The sequence below is a fragment of the Panthera onca genome, chromosome E1 (assembly GCF_046562875.1).
Source record: "Panthera onca isolate mPanOnc1 chromosome E1, mPanOnc1 haplotype 2, whole genome shotgun sequence".
Classification (NCBI taxonomy): Eukaryota; Metazoa; Chordata; class Mammalia; order Carnivora; family Felidae; genus Panthera; species Panthera onca.
Genome location: NC_138352.1, coordinates 37544478 through 37564713, shown reverse-complemented (window position 1 = coordinate 37564713; position 20236 = coordinate 37544478). Strand labels below are relative to the sequence as shown.

General features: G+C 43.3%; 1 protein-coding gene across 1 annotated transcript in view; it reads right to left on the bottom strand.

Moving 5' to 3' along the window:
• Nucleotides 1–1194: 1194 nt before the first annotated feature.
• Nucleotides 1195–20236, bottom strand: part of PSMD11 (proteasome 26S subunit, non-ATPase 11) — a 29541-nt gene continuing 10499 nt past the window's right edge. Inside the window, exons 4-14 of the mRNA XM_060647783.3 lie at nt 16379–16450; nt 15948–16005; nt 13345–13539; nt 7998–8142; nt 7194–7254; nt 5483–5545; nt 3883–4008; nt 3390–3425; nt 3082–3133; nt 2641–2783; nt 1195–2522 (exon numbers count right to left, since the gene is read on the bottom strand). Coding sequence (XP_060503766.1) covers nt 2641–2783; nt 3082–3133; nt 3390–3425; nt 3883–4008; nt 5483–5545; nt 7194–7254; nt 7998–8142; nt 13345–13539; nt 15948–16005; nt 16379–16450 — 951 coding nt within the window. The 3' untranslated portion in view covers nt 1195–2522. The remainder of the gene's footprint in view (nt 2523–2640; nt 2784–3081; nt 3134–3389; nt 3426–3882; nt 4009–5482; nt 5546–7193; nt 7255–7997; nt 8143–13344; nt 13540–15947; nt 16006–16378; nt 16451–20236) is intronic.

Here is a 20236-nt window from a genome sequence, read left to right as displayed (position 1 = left end):
CATAGATAAAATTGAGTGTTTTCTAGTAGCCACATTAAAAAAATAAGAAAAAAAAAGAAACAGGTGGGTTTTAATAATATATTTTATTTAACCCATGATGCTCAAAATATTTCAACATCTATATTAAAAAGTTGAGCTATTTTACATTCTTTTTTCTTTGTTTCATACCAAGTCTTCGAAGTCTGGTTTGTGTTTACACTTGCAACGCATCACACTTCGAATTACCCACATCTCAAAGGCTCGACAGCCACATGAGGCTAGTGGCTACACAGTGGACAGCACAGGTCTAGAGGAGGTCATCAGACCCACAAAGGGAGCAGAGGAAAGGGCTGCTGCCGACTGAGCTCCTCGGGGCTGCCCTAGGCTTGGGAAACCCTCCCTCTTCTCCAGCTCTAGGGCTGACTGGATCCCTTTGGAAGATCTCTTAAAGTCCTTTAGTGAAGCAAAATCCTCCCACAAGTGAAACTACAAAGAGACTATACAAAACTAAAACAGAATGAGAGTGGTTTGGACTGCAGTAAACTGGCGGCCAGAGCGCACACCTCTCTCCTGTCAGCCTCAGAGCCCCTCAAACCACCACTCCCAGGGTCTGAGGGGCTGTGTGAAAAATCATACGGCTTTTCCAAAAGATTCCAACTAGAAGCACAACCACAACTGAATGTCAGGACTCCCCAGGCACTTGCGTGACTTCATATAACCCTCACACCACAATTACCTACCACGGAAGCGGCAGAGGATTACAACCCAAATCCTCACTGGACCGTGTTGCCTTGGAAAAACGGAAGGATACCTGCACACCACTTCCCGCCTCCGACCTCACCGACAACTTTCTTACCCGAAGCCCTCCACTTCACCCTGGGTCCAAAGGTCTCCCATGAAGCAAATGAGATACCAGAGCTTTGGCCAGTCTAGAAGGCTACACAGAGCTGTGTGGACTTGATCAGAAGCCCTCCAGCACTCAAGAAAGGACACTTTTTGAAAAAAAAAATTGTTTTTATTGGAACTCATCTGAACATCAGATATACCTGGTGTTGGTTAGCAAGAACCGTTTGTACATTTGATATTGATGGTGCCAAAACCAAAACAGTGACTGGACATGACGGGGAGAGATGTTGAGAACAAAAAACCTGATTTTGGAGAGGAAAGTAAAAGCCAGTCGGATTCAGTGAGGATGCAAAACCTGGTACAACAAAATCCTTTTACAAAATATAAATTTATTACGAAAACCTGGAAGGATCATCTGAGAAAGGGAAAGAAAAAGGAGGCCAGCGGGAAGGAGGCATGAGGGGAGGAGGAGAGGAGAAGACAAAGAGATGAGAGGAAGAAAATAGAGCTGAGCACGACGGAGGTACAGAAGCTTACCTGCCCAAACGGCATGAAAGCCTTGCTATGTGATCTCATCATAAAACAAAGCATGCGGAAATACAATGCTCTACCTCCCATCCGTTCGATTTCTAAGAGGTAAATAAAGAAGCTCCCTGGGAGGGGGACATGAGGTTGCTCGAAAACCCAACAACGAAGATTTTAAAAAAACAAAAACGAAAACAAAAACACCAAAAGCCCCACACCCCACAGTCGCATTTCCAATGTTCACTTGTTAAAAAAAGACTAAATCCATCTGACAGCAGGAGGAGGAGGGGGACAGGGAGAGAAGCTGATGGATTTCAGACAGCCTGACTCCCCTGGAGGAAAGGAGGGAGGGAGGGAGGGAGAGAGACATGTGACGGTCTCCTGGTTGAGAGGAAAAGAGAAGGGACAGAAAAGAGCAGAGAAGGGCAATTAAAACACTGACGTCTAATCTAGTTTACTGTGTTAAAAAGAGCCACATGCACAGCAGGCCCCCTGAGGGCCCACACTGCTCCCGCGTGGCCCTGGTGGACACTAGCTCCTGGCCGCGTCCCCACTCCTCCACAGGTCGGCGCGAGCTGTGCGGGTGCGGCTGCGGCGGGACCTCCGGCCGGTGTGCTGGAGCCACTGTCGGGGGGAGGATGGGAGACAGGCCACGTGGCAGGGAAAGAACACCGAAACGCCGCATTTCAAATAAAAAAGAAAATAGCAGTCTATACACAGTTGTTTGTTTTGGTTCAGTACAAACAGAATAAAAAGTCGTTGCTTTGATGGTCAGGCAAACACCCAATTCTGAAGAGGAGGAGAGCTGACGCCCAGCAGGTGGATGAGGAGCCCCAGTGGTTGGCGGAGCGCCTGGCTTTGCGGCCCTCTCCCAGGAGGCAGAGAGCACAGCTTTAGGTAGTGTAAGCCTTTTTCCTTTTATTTAGAATAACCTTTTTTTTTTTTCTTTTTCTTTTTTTTTTAAGCAATTTCCCCACTCCCAAGTCGGGCCAGTAAAGATTACATGAAAACTGGCACACCTATTGGCTGGAATACAGATGCACCAAATGAGGATTTAAAAACTTTCCGAGCGAAAAGTAGAACAAAAAGAAAAAAGAATCTCCTAGCATTTTCCCCAAAGGTTTCACTCTCCCGCCACACACACTCTCCAAAGGACCGCTACAGATCCAACTCTGCAAGAGAAGACAGAGCAGTGTCAATCGGGGAAGCTGCGAGGCCACCAGGAGGCTTTCAGTCTCGACAGGCAGAAGATAGCGCTGCCCGGGCCTGGGTCCCAGAGCCAGCACTCACCTATGTCAGTTTCTTGGCTTTGTTGTAGAGGGAATCCACTACTTTACTCATGTTCTGAATTGTTTCCAGAGCAGCTTCATAAGTTTTATCTACTGGGGGTTCATCGAAAATAATCAAGACACCCTCCCCCTGGTCCAAGATCCCTGCAGGAAACACAAGGGCAACCCAGGTAAAAGAATGGATTAGACACAAAAGCACTTGAGAAGCAGCCCACTCCCTAGCTGCCTCCCTTTCTCCAGAAAGGAGGAGAACCAGAAAGCATCTCCATGCTCCATGTCCACATGTCTATTACACATTCTCTTATGGGGATAAGAGGGGCAAGGATCCCAGGGAGCCACCAGGTGAAACAAATGGAACATCTCCTTTCAAGATAAACAAGAGCGTGATGCCTCATCCGCATCCCCACCACCAGCAGCCCCCTCGCCTATATGACTTACTCACCATGAAATTTCTTGTCAAGAATCATCTGTGATAATTTCCTTTCCACGTCGGCCTAAAATCAAAGCACATGATGAAAGGGACTGGTATCCACTAGTCGAAGATCACACGGGCATGAAAGTTTTGTATAAAAGGGCAAATGGATCGAAAACAAAACGGCAACAATGCAACTCGAGCTCTGAGCTCGTGGTCTCCTTACCACATGAAGAAGCTTGAGGACCTTTCAACCAGGCCCATCCAGTGTAAGTGCCAGCACCTCCATGTGGCCCTCTCCCCGTCCCCACCCCCAAGACAAGCTCAGGACTGCTTACCTTGGAGAGTTTGATGAGGCTAGATATGTGTTCAATCTGAAAGAAAAGGCAGAGAAGACAGCGACACCGAGAGTCATGCTTCTGCCTCTAACATGGAGGTAGAGTGGGGGTGGGATTGCTGTGTCTCCTGAAACCTGGCCCAGCGTCTCTCTGGGACGGACTGTCTCTGGTCATGCTTAGGTCTCTCGTGCTCTGTCCGTCTGCCTGCCTCTCATTGCCAGACAACACACACTCCTACCCCACAGGCCCCTACAGGAGTATCTACCACAGGCACGGTGACTACAGAAGCAAGGAGGGGACTGCTCTCAGATTACAAGCAGAGGCCATCTCCCCGGCCTCCACCCCACAGCACCTCCACAAGAAAAGCTCAACCCTCTAGCCCTCCAGACACAGCCCTGGAAGCAAGTTCCTATTGTGGATAGGTGTGGGAAGGGAGGGAGCTAGAGAGGACGCTTAGCCAGAGAAGAACCAGGGTCCCCCGCAGGGTCCTTACCTGAACTCGGGAAAAAGGCTCAATGACCCGGATCAGATTCTGTTCCAGCAAGTTGTCATACAACTTGGCCAAGTGTGTACTGATGATTGGGTCATCCCGGAGCTCTGCCCGGTAATCTGTCAGGGCCTGCCAAGAGAGCCGGTCACAGAGATTGGCACACAGAAGCACCTGAAAGGCACACTACTCCTAGCTTCCTAAGTAGTCTGCTGGACTTTGTAAATCCATGGTTGACTGAAGTTATGGAGGATCTGAGATGAAAGACCAGTTATGACAGAAAGGAGAAGAAAAGAAACATCAAGAACTAAAAGACGGAGCCCCTTCTCGGCACCATCTTTCTATAGGCAAGTCTCACGTTGACAGCTCAAACACGTAAGCCCCAAGAACAGCAGGCTCAGCTTGAAAGCCAAATCAACTATACAAGCAGTTCTCAAGATGTATCCACAGAGTGAATAGGGTCTCCGTGAAAAAAAAGGAAAAAAGTTTTTTGAGGTAAATAACGGGAAATGCATTCCACAACTGGCTCGTGGAGTTTTACAAGAACATCAGCATACAGTTCTGCAGTTAACAGAAAGCAAAGCATCTAATTTTGTTTAGCCCTAGGGTTTCCCAGACCCTTTTCCCAAGGAACACCTACTAACAGAAGTGTCCAATCAAACATCCCAAACTTTAAAATAAAATGATCTATTTTGTTTATTCATAAATGTAATTTATCTACCCTGAGAAATGGTCTCAATATCCAGCCTCATGCCAGCTGTGCTATAAGGTGTTAAGCAAGCAAATCATGACAAGTAAGGAAGTGAATGAAACCAGCAAGAAAGCTCTGCAAAGATGATGAATCTTGGGGGACACCCACAGCCAAATGGTCTAGCCTCTGTCCACACTACGTTTTTCTTCCTAGATCTAGGTTTGTTTTTATTAGGTTGGTCAATATACTCAGACTAAGAGAAGAGAGGCTCAGAAGAGAACAGATAAGTCTCACACTACTGCTCAGGCAAGTCCTCCCTTTTCAAACCTTCACTAACAATGAGTGGAAGGCAGAGGAGACAAAGACAGCCTCAAGAGTGAACTGAGGAAGTGTGTTCCAGTCCACTAGCATACATCAAGACTTCTCCTTTGCCGACAGACGAGAAGCAGAGCTGACATTTCCGGAGCTGAAGGAAACCCTGAGACCGTGGAATGTGGAACAAGTGCCAAGCCTGGCATTGAACCCTGACATGTGAGCTGTGGGGCTTCGGGTCTTCTCGCTGAACCCCAGCTCCCTCAACTATAAAATGCAGGTAAGAGGTTGTTGTGAAAAATTAAGTAGAAAAGGATGACAGAAACAAATGTTTGAAACTGAAAGTTACTATATATAAATGAGGTATTACAACTCAACAAGTTTCATTGTACAAAAGTGCTCAACTCTTTCCAGGTTTTGATACTGTACTATAATTAAGATGTAACCAATGGGGAAACTGGGTGAATGGTACATGGGATCACTGTGTACTATCTTGGAAACTTCTTGTGAAACTATTATTATTTACAAACAAAAAGGTTTTTTTAAGTACGTACATGCCCCTCTCCTCCACCCAAGTCCCTACCAACCCGATACCGTGCTTACCTTTTCAAAATCTGCCAGTGATCTGTTCTTGCTAGCCTGAGCCACACATTTTAATGCTTCTGTCTAAGAGTAAAGAGAAAAGCAGTGAAAGTGATCTATTCTGCACTCAGACCTCATCCACTAAATGTCATAAGCAGTACGCTATGTCCACACAACTTTTGGATCCAAGGAAGAACCTGCCCCACCATTGTGTTTCAGAGGCCTGGGAAGAAAAGCTAGAAAATGACGAGAGAACTATGATCTCTTTACCCCTCCTCCAAGGCTCTTTATGTCCAAGCCCCCAGACTCTTTTTGCCCTTAGACCTGATCATACCTGTGCTTCATCAACTCTCATTCTCCCAGGTTTGGTACAGAGCACGAGCCAAGGTCTATTTTCATTAGGGTTGAGACACCAGAATTCTACATATTACACTCAATGTTAAAATGCCACAGAGGGATGAAGGTACAATCAGTGGTTGACAGCAACTTCTAACCTGGTTAATAAAAGGCACTTCACCAAGCTATCAAGTCTCCACTCAGCAAGAGATCTACAATCTTTCTGGGAGACTGTTCTGACTCCTGCTTGAAAGTGGTCATCAAGGTACAAAGGACCAGAAGGACCTCCTCTCGTACCAGCCTATGCACTTACATAAGGATGGTGTGTGTTACACAGCAGACTTTGAAATGGTGCAAAACTAATCATTGGTCTGTCTCAGCATTTATGCCACACAGAACAGATGTCACAATTAGAAACACCTGGAAATGAGAGCCAAATAACCCAAGTTCAAAGTCTGGCTCCACCATTTACTACTTACCTGACCCTGTCCTGGACACTTAAGACCTCTCTTAGCCCATTTCCTGAACTCTAGTTCCATACAGGCAATGAGTCCTTCAATGTAGTAATAACGACTATTCCTGTGGTCAAAACTACGAGGGGATCTGAAACTTTTTTGGATGAAAAGCCATTTAGGACCACTTGTAGAGAAGGACAGTTTCTTCCATCTGTTAGGGCCATTCCTCCAAGGACATAATAAGATTGTTAATGGGTCTATTGTTCAGAGACAACTGCATTTGAAATCCAGAAAGATTACTTTTACTTTACTAGTGATAATCAAGCAAAGTACAAAGAAGGGATGGTCCCGACTTCTGAGACCACCTTTACACAGGTCATACTCATACCTACTCAGGCACAAAAGGGGCTCCTCCTGACTATCAAAGGCCTCTTGCACCACACACACTGAGGACATGAATTGGAAAGGTACTGAGCAACACTTGGATGAGCCATCAAAACCTAGTTTCTGCACCAAGCACTTCAACCTCCCTAAAGCACATGTGCACCAGGCCTTGCCAGGCTCCAGATTCTTGGAGAACCCAAGATTTCATAGTCTGCACATATTAAGTTTACAAATCAGGCTCAAGATAGATAAAATTTTTGGTCAAAGCAAAATGCAACCTAACTTGTGCAAATGCTATGGTTCAGTTCTTATAACTCCCCCAAACCACCTGATGTCCATAAGAGCACCAAACACAGACTCTCCAGGCCAAGAATTTAACAGTACAGGAAACACACTGCATGGCCTTAAGGGAAAGGGGTGGCAGGGGGCGAGGGGGATCACATGGAGAATATAGAATGGAGACCTGAAGAGCACTGGTCTCACTGTGCATCGTGACTGACAATGTGCTGGCCTCAGAGTGAGTAGAGGATCAGAACTGCAGTCAAAGTATTCCCTACCTGCCTCCCTGCATACCGAAGCGCAAGTTTCCCGCTCACCAAAGCCTGGACATCTTCTGGGCTAGAAAAAAAAAGACAAACGTGGTCAACTGCTCCAGGATGTTAGGCTTCTAAGTATAGGCTGAGGCAAATTTGTCTCAGAATTCCACGGAGAAGACCGCCCACAGAGGTAACAGTCCCCACACCCAAACCCACAGGCCCCTCACCTCACAGAAGGCAGGCTTTCTTCACTCTCTGCCTAAGCCCAGCACTTGAGAGCAGAAAAACTCCAGCATTAAAAAGATAGCAGCACTGAACGTCCCAAAAGTAGTAGACCCAACAGACAGAATAATGTCGGTCAATATCTCATTACTCCCAAAGGAATGTTGATAAATTCTGTAGAATTCCTTATGAAAAGATCTGTCATCCTTGCTGTTGTCCCCTTTCTCAAACCTCTCCCTAACCTCTTCCTTAACCCACCCCCATTCTGGGTGGCCCACCTGGCCAGTGCTGGACTGTAAGCTAATTTCCAGGCCCACTGTCTGGTGCTCAGCAACTCTCTGGTCATAATAATTGCAGGATGATGAGAACACTCCAAGCGAGTCTGGAAAGGAGATTTCTAAAATCTGTCTCCCTGATTCTCAAAGACCAGCAAGGAAATGTGCTCTGGAACACCTTCAATCCCCCCACTCTATGTCAGCTAGCCCCAGAGGTGGCCACTTCTGCTTCTGTAACCAGCCCAACTCCCTGTGCAAGCCATCTGTATGGCCAAAAACTGAGGTGAAGAACTTGAGTTCTCATACCCCCAAGTTAATGTGTACCTACGTGTTGAGCATGATTTTGCACAGCAACATGTACTTCAGAGATGTGATGGCCTTGGGGCTATCGATGGAATCATAACCCTCAAATGCCTCATAGAAATATGAGTATGCAGTTTTCCAATCCTTCTCCTCTGCTGCATGGATAATACCTGGGCATTAAAAAAGAAAGGAGTAAGAACCATATGAAATAATAGAACCATCAAAGATCAGAGCTGGGAAGGGCCTCAGAAATCTATCCCAACCCCATCTACTTAGTGATGAGGTCAGGAAGGGATAAAGGGCCTGCCCCGAAGTCAATGCCAGCTAGTGGCAGAGCTGGGATTAGACCCAGTTCTTTAGTCACCAAGTTCAATGTCATCTTGACAATATAAATTCCAAAGGAGTTAGAGACCCTACTCAAAGGGGATCCTAAAAACCTTTAAAAAGCAGGGGCAGGCGGGGAGCGCTAACATCTTTCCCCAGGCTTCCCATCACCACCATGGTTCTGCTATCTTCTGAAGCCACTAGAAAAGGCCACGTTTAGCCTCCAGGACGTCACCCTCATAGGTCAGGAAGTTCAACCAAATATCCTGGACTGCCTGAATGACTTGTTTTGGTAACATGTCTTTAAGACAGCTTGCCTAAACTTGACATTTTTATAGGTAAGCAGCTCTCATAAGAAAAAGGAAATCCAATCTCTTATACTCTCATTTCAGATACTTGTCATTTACAGGTGTGCTTTTGCCTAGATGCAATCAATATATAGACTTCATATAATGCTAGACATATGAACTTAATTTAACTGGACATGGTTAAGCAGTACTTCCTTCGGCTGACAGACTACAGTTTAAATAATTCTCTATCATTTAGAAGTTGGAAGGGCACCTGGATGGCTCAGTCAGTTAAGTGTCTGACTTTAGCTCAGGTTGTGACCTCATGGTTTGTGGGTTCATCGGGCTCTGCACTGACAAGCTCAGAGCCTGCAGCCTGCTTTGGATTCTATGTCTCCCTCTCTCTCTGCCCCTCCCCTGCCAGCGCTCTCTTTCTTTCAAAAATAAAAAATAAACCTTAAAAAAAAAAAAAAGCTGGGTTGTTCCCAACAAGGCTAACTTTGATTGAACTTGCTATTACTTGCAACCTACGCTATCACTTGGGGTAACATGAAATTTAGTTTTTTCTAGCTTGGGAGGCATCTAAGCCCTCAGAGTCTGTATTAGTTCTAACTCCACTTCAGCCTTTATGAGGTTACAGACCTCAGCCCCATTTGTTTATTACCACAGTGCTTCCCAACATTCTTAACATCAAGACACACAGAGAAAGTATTCAGCACCTTGAAATAAAAGGATAAAACTAGTTACACGTGACCCAAGGGAAGAATGTTTCAGCACATTTATTTATTTGTTTGTTTACTTATTTATTTATTTGAGAGAGGGTGCAAGTGAGCTAGGGGCAGAGAGGGAGAGAGAGAATCCCACAAGGGGGAGGGAGAGGGAGGGAGGGAGAGGGGGGTAGAGATGGAGATTGAGATTGAGATTGAGATTGAGATTGAGAGAGAGAGAGAGAGAGAGAAGTGGGGGTCACCCAAGGCAGGGCTCGAGCTCACCCAATGCGGGGCCCGAACTCACGAACTGTGAGATCATGACCTGAGCCAAAGCCAGATGTTTAACTGACTGAGCTACCCAGGTGTCCCGTGTTTCAGCACATTTTAAACCCACCTATCATATACTTGCGTGCCTGTACACCATCTGGGAACTTGTGACTTAATAACCATTTACTGAGTGTATGTGCCACACCCCAGTACTTTTAAAATACTCTACCCAAGAAACCTCTCATTTGGAGGCTAAAGGAATCACCCTTCTTCTCTACTGTTCTTAACTAAAGAGAGCTGGAGAAAATCCACCCTTCTCTGAAGCCAAGGAGAGCGCCCTCAAGAATGTCCAACAAACTATTAACACTGCTAAACTAGATTAGACAAATCCCCATTTCCCACACCTCCTGGTCCTGAGCTAGAAGAGAACAGACCAGACCACAGCAAGACTAGTTTAAAAAAAGAAAAAGAAAAGGTAAAATAAGGGCCAAGAACTGGTATACTGCTTTCCCAAATACAGTAATAAATAGGGCCCACATTAGGACTCCAAGCAACATGGCTATTATAGGTTTATCTATTTATTTATTTAAAGAGAACATTTTTTGAGAGAGAGAAAGTACGCACGTGAGCATGGAGGGGGGGGCAGGCAGAGCGAGAGAGGGAGGGAGGGAGAGGGAGGGAGAAGGGGAGGGGGGGGGAGGGAGGGAGGGAGGGGGCGAGAGACACAGAGAGAGAGAGAATGAATGAATGAATGAATCGTAAGCAGGCTCCACACCCAGCACAGAGCCTGACTTGGGCTCAACCTCACAACCATGAGATCACAACCTGAGCCGAAATCAAGAATTGGTCCTTTAATCGACTGAGCCACCCAGATCCCCCAGGAGGTTTATTATTTAAAAAACAAAACGGGGCACCTGGGTGCCTCAGTCAGTTGAGTGTCTGACTTCAGCTCAGGTCATGATCTCACAGTTTTGTGAGTTCGAGCCCCACCTCCAGTGCTGACAGCTCAGAGCGTGGAACCTGCCTCAGATTCTGTGTCTCCTCCTCTCTCTGCCCCTCCCCTGCTCACGCTCTGTCTCTCTGTCTCTCAATAATAAATAAACGTTAAAAAACAATTTTTTTTAAAACAAAACAACACAGCAACAAAAAAACTGAGACTGTCACTCATTCAACACAAAAATTAATGCCTACTATGTGCCAGGAACTGATACAATTACTACAGAGAAAATATGAAGAAAAGGCCCTCATGAAGCTCACAGTCACACAGTGGCAAAGATGGTCACCAAAACAGAAACAAGACTAGTACCATAACAAGACTAGCACCATGTACAAAAGAATAGAGCTTTGATAGGGAAGTCCAAAAGAAAAGAAAGCACAACTGGATCTGGAAGGGTGCACAGGAGTCTGCCAAGGGGATAGATGAGAAGGGGGAATTTCCAGGCAAAGAAGACAAAATACACAAAGGCACAAAAGTAGGAACACATGAAGTTATCTGGTAACCGATGAAAAGATGCTTTCCTTTAGCTTGCCATGTTAAAGTAAAATGTAGCCTGGGAATAATAGGAAACCACTGGAGAATTTCAAATAAAGGAGTTACATGATCAGATTTGTGTTTGAGAAAAATGACTTTGGGGTCAGTAGTGGATTGGGAGAAGTAATCAGCAACGGTTACATCAGTAAAACATTACTCCAATGCCCCAGACCTTTATTTATTAGCACAGTGACTGTAGGATGGGGAAAAAGGAGGCAGGTTTGGAGACAAACTAAACCTGATCTAGCAACTGACTAGATATGAAGGGTAAAGAGAAAAAGGAGTCAAAATTAACCCAAAGACAGTAGCTTGAGAAACATTAAGCCAATAATGATACTACTCGAACAGGACAAAAAGGTTGAGAGAGGAGTTAGATAATAATTTTGCTTTTTGACATGTTGAGACTGAGACGCCTGAGACATTTAAGTATGTATGTCCATTATGCAGCTGGAAATCTGGACCTGGAATTTAGGAGAGAGGGAAGCTACTGAAGGTCTAGGTGAAGAGACCACTGGTGGCATGCAGCAGTGAAAGCCACAGGTGAGTATGAGATTTGAGACAGGAAACAGAACAGGAAGAGAAAGAAGCTAAGAAACACATTGAGAAACACCCACACTTAAAAGTCAGTCATAAGGAAGAGGAAACAGCAAAGTGTGACCAAAGAGAGTCAGTCAAGGGAGGAGAACCAAGAAGACACTGATGTCAAAGAAGACTAGAGTGTTCAATAGGGTCAACCTCCCCCCAAAAGGAGAGGTTATAAGGAAGTTACTGACTTCTTTCAAGGAGTCAGTAAAGGAAGGATACTTTTTCAGCTTTTTCAAGAAACTTGACAGAAAAAAAGACAGCAATTTAGAAAGGAGAAAGGCCTATGCTTTTGTAGCTGGGGCAGTTCAAGGACTAACAGGAAGATCCAAGGGGAGAAGAAAGACTGCAGACTCAGAATGAACAGAAGGACAGGTATAAGAATCAGTGACAGAAATTCTGGAGAGGAATGAGAAGAGGGTTCATGTACACAGGGCCTCCATTTCTTCTGAGAAATCAGATGCAAATTCATCTCTTGCCCATGAAGGACAGCATAAGGAAAGAGGAGCAGCTTAAAGCGAGTGCCAATACTGGTGAAAGCTAGGTGCTGTGGTAAGAGCTTCACGTTCATCATCCCACTTAATCCTCACCACGATCCTATGAGAAGGTACGACTATTATCACCATTTTACAGATGAGCTACAGATAAATAACTTGCCCAAAGCCACACAGCTAGAAACTGACAGAACCCCAATTTCAACCTAGGAAAGGTAGTTTGTAGAGCTTCTGCTCTTAACCTCTGAATGGTAAAACATATCATGTGATATTCACAATACCTGATAAGCAAGTAGGACAGGTATTCTTTCGCTTATACAATTATAAACAAAGATTACAGAAAGGTAACACCAGGACTTCAAACTAGTAGTCTATTTTTTTTTTTTTTTTTTTTACTGCTTATTTATTTTGAGAGGGGGGATGGGGGGAGTATGTGCAGGGGGAGAGAGAGAGAGAATCCCAAGCAGGCCCTACACTGTCAGCAAAGAGCCCAACTCAGGGGCTCAAACTCACGAACCGTGAGATCATGACCTGAGCTGAAATCAAGAGTCAGATGGTTAACCGACTGAGCCACCCAGGCGCCCCTAAACTAGTCTTCTGCCTCCAATTCCAGTGCTCTTTCAATAATGATGATAAACTAGAATAAAAGCTGCTAGCTACAAGAAAAAGCATCCTCCTGCCAATCCATGGCCTCCTAGCCCCAATATTCACACACTCCATCAGAAAGGTATCCACTACACTCAACTGCAATTGGGGGTAGTAGGGGACGCATTCCTTTAGCCCTGATCTGAGGCCCTATGGAAAAGTCCAACATGCTTTACCAAGGTCTCCAAGTGACAAGAGACTTGGGTTAGTCGAATTCTGAAGAGAAGTGCTACCACCCTACATGAGTGACTAAGGTGGAAGTTAAGGGAGCTTTTTAAACTTGTGAGACCTTTCTAGGCTCTTGGCTATAACCATCATGTCGCCTGGACCACCACAGATAACCATGTTCTTAATATATTTTAGGCAGTTAACAGCAAGTTAATAGGAGGGAATGTATCCTTCTAATTGGTTTCTCTAAGAAGTTTGAGTAGAATCAGCCAAGTACATTCTCCATCCCCATGCCCCCCATTCCTCCCCACTGTAAGATAAGATGAACTTTAAGAAAACATGCCATGAGTAGCTAGGGTGTTACCTGATTGCATATCCAATGTGGCCTGCAATTTAGGGGGGCAGTAGATAGCATTTGCTGTAGTTCGAGCAGAGGTTAAGGCAGCTCGGGCTTTCGGCAGGTTGCTCAGGGCATGGTATGTTTTGCTTTCTAAAAGCTGTACTTCCACCAAAAGGGCTTTGTCATCCATCTTTTTCAACTCCCGCAGCAGCTGAGAACCTGAAGCAGGAAAAAAATATATACCCCTTTGTTAGCCATAATCTTAATACCTTAATACTATAACGTCTCACTCTCCCACCCTCATAAGAACACTCAGGATAAAGAAACTGGCCTGAACTCAGAGAGGTAGTCTATTTGCAAGAATTAATTTTTTTTTTTTTTTTTACTTATGTGCTATTTTCTCTTCCAAAAGAGAAACATAGACCTCTTTGAAGTTTTCTACATACTAAAGACAACATTAGGGCCAAAAATCCTATAGGCTTACTCAGAAGATCTGAATACAGTGAGAATCTCCACCCAGAACATGCTGAAACTAGTTATTCAGTTCAGACAGCCACCTGGTCTCATTCTCTTCCTGTCTAGCAATCATAATACTACATAAGAAACGCCAGGCACTAAGATTGGAGGGGGAAGGAAAGAGTTCTGGATATGCCACTGTTCTCCAAATACACCTTCTTCTCATCTCAGATGAGAAAATCAAATCCAAATAGACTCGCATCATATATACAAATTAACTCAAAATAAATCAAAGACCTGAACATAAGAGCTAAACCCATAAAACACAGGAGTAAATCTTTGTGATCTGGGATTAGGCAATGATTTCTTAGGTATGATACCGAAAGTGTAAGCAACAAAAGAAAAAACAAATGGGACTTTAAATTAAAATGTGCTTCAGGGGCGCGCCTAGGTGGCTCAGTCAGTTAAGCGTCCAACTTCGGCTCAGGTCATGATCTCACAGCTGGTGAGTTTGAGCCCTACGTTGGGCTCTGCTGACAACTCAAGAGCCTGGAGCTGCTTCAGATTCTGTCTCTGTCTTTCTCTGCCCCTCCCCCGCTCACGTACTGTCTGGCTCTCTAATACAAATAAACATCTAAAAACAAATTTTTTTTAATGTGCTTCAAAGGACACTATTCAGGAAAGTAAAAAAGCAACCCATAAAATAGGGGGAAAAATTTGCAAACCACGTATCTGGTAAGGGACCTGTATTTAGAGTGAACAATAAAATGACAACCAACCCAATTAAAAAACAAGCAAAGGATTGAATAAACATTTCTCCAAAGACATACAAATGGCCAATAAGTACATGAAAAGATTCTTAACATCATTAGCCATCAGGGAAATGCAAATCAAAACCACAATGAGATACCACTTGCACCCCCCACGAAGATGGCTAAAATAAAAAAGACAATAAATAAATAAAACGTGGCATAACCACACAATGGATATTCAGCAATAAAAACGAATAAAGTACTGATATATGCTACAGCATGGACGAACCTTGAAAATATGCCAAGTGAAAGACCATATACTACAAGATTCTATTTATAAGAAATGTCCAGAACAGGAATATCCATAGGGGCACAAAGTAGATTCATGCTTGCCTGGTGGGGGGTGGGGAACAATGGGAAGTGATAACTAATGGGTACATGGGTACAAGGTTTCTTTCTGGGGTGAGGAAAATGTTCTGAAATCAGATTGTGGAGATGATTGGACAACTGTGAATATACTGTATTCGTGTAAATTCAGTGGTAAAAAAACAATGAATTGTACACTTTTAAAAGGGTGAATTTGGGGACACCTGGGTGGCTCAGTTGGTTAAGTGTCTGACTCTGGATTTCGACTCAGGTCACGACCTCAACAGTTCATGAAATCAAGCCCCATGTCAGTATATTCATATTCTCTCTCCCTTCCTTGCTCTCTCTCTCTTCCCCCCCCCCGCCCCTCCCCTGCTCACGCATGTGTGCGCTCTCTCTCAAAATAAACTTTATTAAATAAATAAAAGGGTGAATTTTATGGTCTATGAATTACATCTCAATAAAACTGTTGTTTTTTTAATGCTACTATTTGAATCATATGAAATCCCATTTTGCTGGATAAAAACTTAATACTGGCAATTTTTTCAACTTTAATAGAGAACCATATTCTTTCATCTGGGGAAAATAGTCCAGATCTACCCACTAATTTAAAAAAAAGAAAAAAGAAAAAAAAAGAAAGAAAGAAAAAAAAAAAAAGCAGCAGGCAAAGACTCCAGGGTGTTTAAAGGCCACACAGGGAAAGCCTTTAGTCGGCCCACTCTAGCTGCCATATACATTTGCACCAGTTAACTTCTTGGACTTTAAAAGAGATTTTAAATATAATTATAAACAAGTATAGTAAATGTAATAGTCAAACACTTGCAGTTTGATCCTTTTGGTTTCTAAATCTGACAGACTAACTCTGGGTAGTTCTTCAGAACTTCCAAATGGCATTTTTCCATGACAGGTTCAGTAAATGTAAGCCACTTTAAATCCTTCTTAGAAGTAAACAGAACATAAGTTGTTAGTATGTAACTAGTAAGAGTGGCCAGGTTCAGAATACATTTATTTAGCCAGCTAGGATGCCTTATTACTTTCTACCAGCTTACTTACCCAAATGCAATGCTTCCTGGTACCTCTTGGTATCAAAGTACAAAGACACCAGTCTTGCCTAGGAAAGAGAAAAGGCATTGACTGACAGAAAGAAAGAAAAAGGCCAAAGAAAGAAATCAAAGATTGACAGTCACAGAACTGTTACTGTTGAATATACAAGTCCTGGAGAGAGCACCAAATCCAGCCCATTATCTCCTACCATGGCCAGTGATTGTTAACTTTACTGTGCTACTGCTTACTCTTCTGAGCCAAACAGCAGGTCTATCTCAAAACTGCCACCAGAGTATTCTCCTGAGTGGGATTACTATCAATAACCTTTGGCTGCCTGGAGAATACAAAATTACTGAAAATACTTTTGATCAGAATGGTGTTAATTACATTCACAGTCTAATGCCCAAAGACCTGAAATCAGTACTAGTGTAGGCACATACCTCCAAAGCTTGGCGTAAGAAAGTTCTTTTCTCTGATTTGGCCCATTCGATGCACTCTAAACACAACTCGACCTGCAATGAAGAGACAGTACGTGCAACATTATGTCCTCACATTCTTCCCACAGACCTTGCTTTGGAGAACAACTTTAATTCCCTCCTTATATATTACCCATGTTGCTCTGTTTAATGTCACAGGGGACATGCCTTGATCCACAGTATCTCAAAGTGTAATGGTTATATCATAATGGAGAATCAACTTGGTTTTTTACACACAAAGTATTTTTGTGCTTAGATTGTGTTCTTTTGGAAAAGACCTTCCTCTTTAAGATTCCTCTCCTACCTTCCCAGAAGGAACCCAGAACTTCCAACATATATAGCCCTGGAATATAGATTTCTACAATGGATGAGAAATCTTTAAAGCAGAAACTTCTGCAAATAGTAACAGTAATGTGTTAATATGAACCCACTGGTAATAAAGGGGAGAAATTCTCAGACTAAGCACAAATGCCTTGTTCCTAACACTTGCTTATATGACTCTAAAGGCCCTTTCCAATACTAAGAAGTGCAACCAACCGATTCATCATCACAATACAATACACTTAGCACATACTAAATGGAGAAAAAAAAAAAAAAAAAAAAAAAAAAAAAAAAAAAAACTAGAATTAGCCTAACACTTAAAAGGACTTTAAAGCTTTATTTAATGGTATGCTTTGGGAGCACATGGCTGGCTCAGTCAGCAGAACATGTGACTCCTGATCTCAGGGATGTGAGTTTGAGTCTCATAATGGGTACAGAGTCTGCTTTTAAAAAAATGAATAAAAATAAATAAAGGTGCTTTGAACCCCCAGTTCTATCTGCCACCCAAACAGTGATATAACATGCAAAGTAACTGATTTAAAGGAGTGTTGTCGCTAGATGGTCTACCTGCCATCAGGCATCTGTGACATCTTAGCTTTGAGAAAGTACATATTAACTACTTATATCATTTATATACATATTAAGATCTTATATCACTTCCGTTGAGGCAAGTTTTGTTATTAAGATTCCTAATGAAAGCATAAGATAAAAAGAAACTGAACTTTCTAGAGAACTAATTGCTAATACAACAGGTCTTTAAATCCAAAGTTCTCTTAAGAGGTGTGTAAGGAAGGAAAAGGAAAGGAACATAATCCAGATTGACAGATCATCTGCCTTTAGATCCTAAGTTCCAAGCTCAGTGAAGAAACATGACATTACATGGTATTTAGCGGACTCACCACCGTAAGAGTCACTGGAACCTTTACAATTCACTGAGGCCCCCTGGTGGCTACTTAATCTCCAGCACTAAATTCAACAGACCTAATAAAAATTCTACAAAAACTAAAATAAAAGCAAGCCAACCACAATTTCAGTCTTCTGCATTATGTTCTGAAAAGCCAACCTCAAAGTCAGATCAGTTCATAATGTGAATGGAACTGAAAATACTTTGCTGAATATGTTTAACAATGAAAATACAAGAGTCCTTAGTCCTGTAAGTCTTGGGAGGGCTAAGAAATGCTTACCATGCCAGTTTTACACAGGGATTTTTTTCAGAGAATACAAAAATGGACGCCGAGGCTCCTGATTCAGTAGTCTCGAACAGAACCTGGCCACTTGGATGTAGACCTCTAGTTAAGAAACACTGAATTCTACTCCAGCATCTCACCTGTCCCCATTTCCCTGACAGTCCAGATGTCAAGTGACTCGCTCAAGGTCACGTAACAGCAACTGGGATCAGAACTTGACCCTATCTCCGGTGCTCTCGTTCAGGTCAGTACTGGTATTTCTCCTAAAGCAGGGACTTTTTTACAAACTGAACTGAGATCTGTTACCCATTACAGGGGTGCATATTCTGCACTATCTAGGACTGTAATTGGTGACACCAGCGCCTCAAATTAAGTAAAAATTTTAAAGGCCATTGGCCTTGCTACACAACTATTTTGTTTGAGGCTTTGTGCCTTGTTAATGCTGACAATGACTGATAAAGGGGATAAGAATGTATAAGAAGCCCATGCTTCTGGAGGAAGCCCTTATTTGAGTACTAAACCTTGATGTGGTCGAAATCAGACATTTAAGTTTTCTTTTTTTTTTTTAAGTTTATTTATTTTCAGAGATCGGTTGGGGGGGGGGGGAGGCACAGAGAAAGGGAGAAAGGGAGAAAGGGAGAATCCTAAGCAGTCTCCACTCAAGGTCAGTGCGCAGAGCCCAATGTGGGGCTTGAACTCACAAAAACGTGAGATCATGACCTGAGCCGAAATCAAGAGTCAGGCTCTGACTCCCCGGGCTCCCATTCAGACATTTAAGTATTTTTAAAATGACTTTACTAACTAAATCCTTATGGGAGAAAAATTACTACTATTCCAAGTCTGAAGTTCTCTAGCATGAACTCCTTTCCACTGAAATAACTGTTTCAATAACAGGATTCAATATAAGGTTTCTTAAAATGTACTATTGTGGTTTCAGTTGGATAGACTATACCAAAAAATGGCTTTCCATAGTCAATTACCTAGAGATCCCTGAAAGGTAAAGTTAATTTTGAAATTTCAGTTTACAGGGGTGCCTGGGTGGCTCAGTTGGTTAAGCATCTGACTCTTGATTTCGGCTCAGGTCATGATCTCACAGTTCATGAGTTCGAGCACCTACATCAAGCTCTGTGCTGACAGTGCAGAGCCTGCTTGGGATACTCTCTCTCTCCCCTCTCTCTGCCCCTCCCCTGCTCGAGTGTGCACACACGCACTCTTTGTCTCAAAATAAATAAATAAATTTTAAAATAAAATAAAAAAATGAATCTTTTTAAAAAATGAAATTTCAGGGGCGCCTGGGTGGCTCAGTCGGTTAAGCGGCCGACTTCACCTCAGGTCATGATCTCGCGGTCCGTGAGTTTGAGCCCCGCGTCGGGCTCTGGGCTGATAGCTCAGAGCCTGGAGCCTGTTTCAGAATCTGTGTCTCCCTCTCTCTGACCCTCCCCCGTTCATGCTCTGTCTCTCTCTGTCTCAAAAATAAATAAATGTTAAAAAAAAAAAATTACAAAAAAAAAAAAAATGAAATTTCAGTTCACTCTGGCAAGAGTCAGGTTCAGTCCCCTCCTCACCCCAATTCTCCACTCCTCTCCCCTTGCCAACCATCCCCTCACTCTCTTACCCCACCCCCTTACGTCACACATACATCCTCACTTTCTGGGCTCCAACCCTTAGTGCTGTAATTGACCCAATCCTCACCTTTTGGAATATGACAAGCTGAAAACTGTTCTGTAGATCTGACTTCTGCTCAATCCCCAATCAGAAAAAGGCAAGGAAAAATTCCCTCCTCCAACCTCCTGGGTACCAAACTCCCCAGCATAAAACTCCTAGCCCTCTTAACAACGTTCTGAAACAACTTTTGCCTCAGGCTGCAATACTACTGTGACAGGGACCTATAACTTGCTTCCCCATCCTTTCCCATCACTCAATCAAATATTAAAAGAACCTAGACTTTTCCAAGATGAACACTAGCTCCAATTTCCCCAAGCCAGAGACCTTGAGTCCCCTAGAGAAATGTAGTAACAACACACTTTTATCTCAGTTCAATAAATTTATGTCTTAATTCAACAAAGTATCTCCTAAGCATCTACCACAGGGAAGGCATAATCCACACACTCCTCCAGCAAATACTAGTTCTGTAGCTCCTCTGCGCCAAACTACTCTAAGTACCAAGGGTACAGCAATGGACAGGACAAAGTAGCTACCCTCACGGAACTTATATTCTAAGGAGTAAACAGATGTTAAAAGTAAAATAAATATGAAGAAAAGTAAAGCAGAGAAAAGGATATGTTAGACAGGAGGGCCTAACCAGACATGGGGC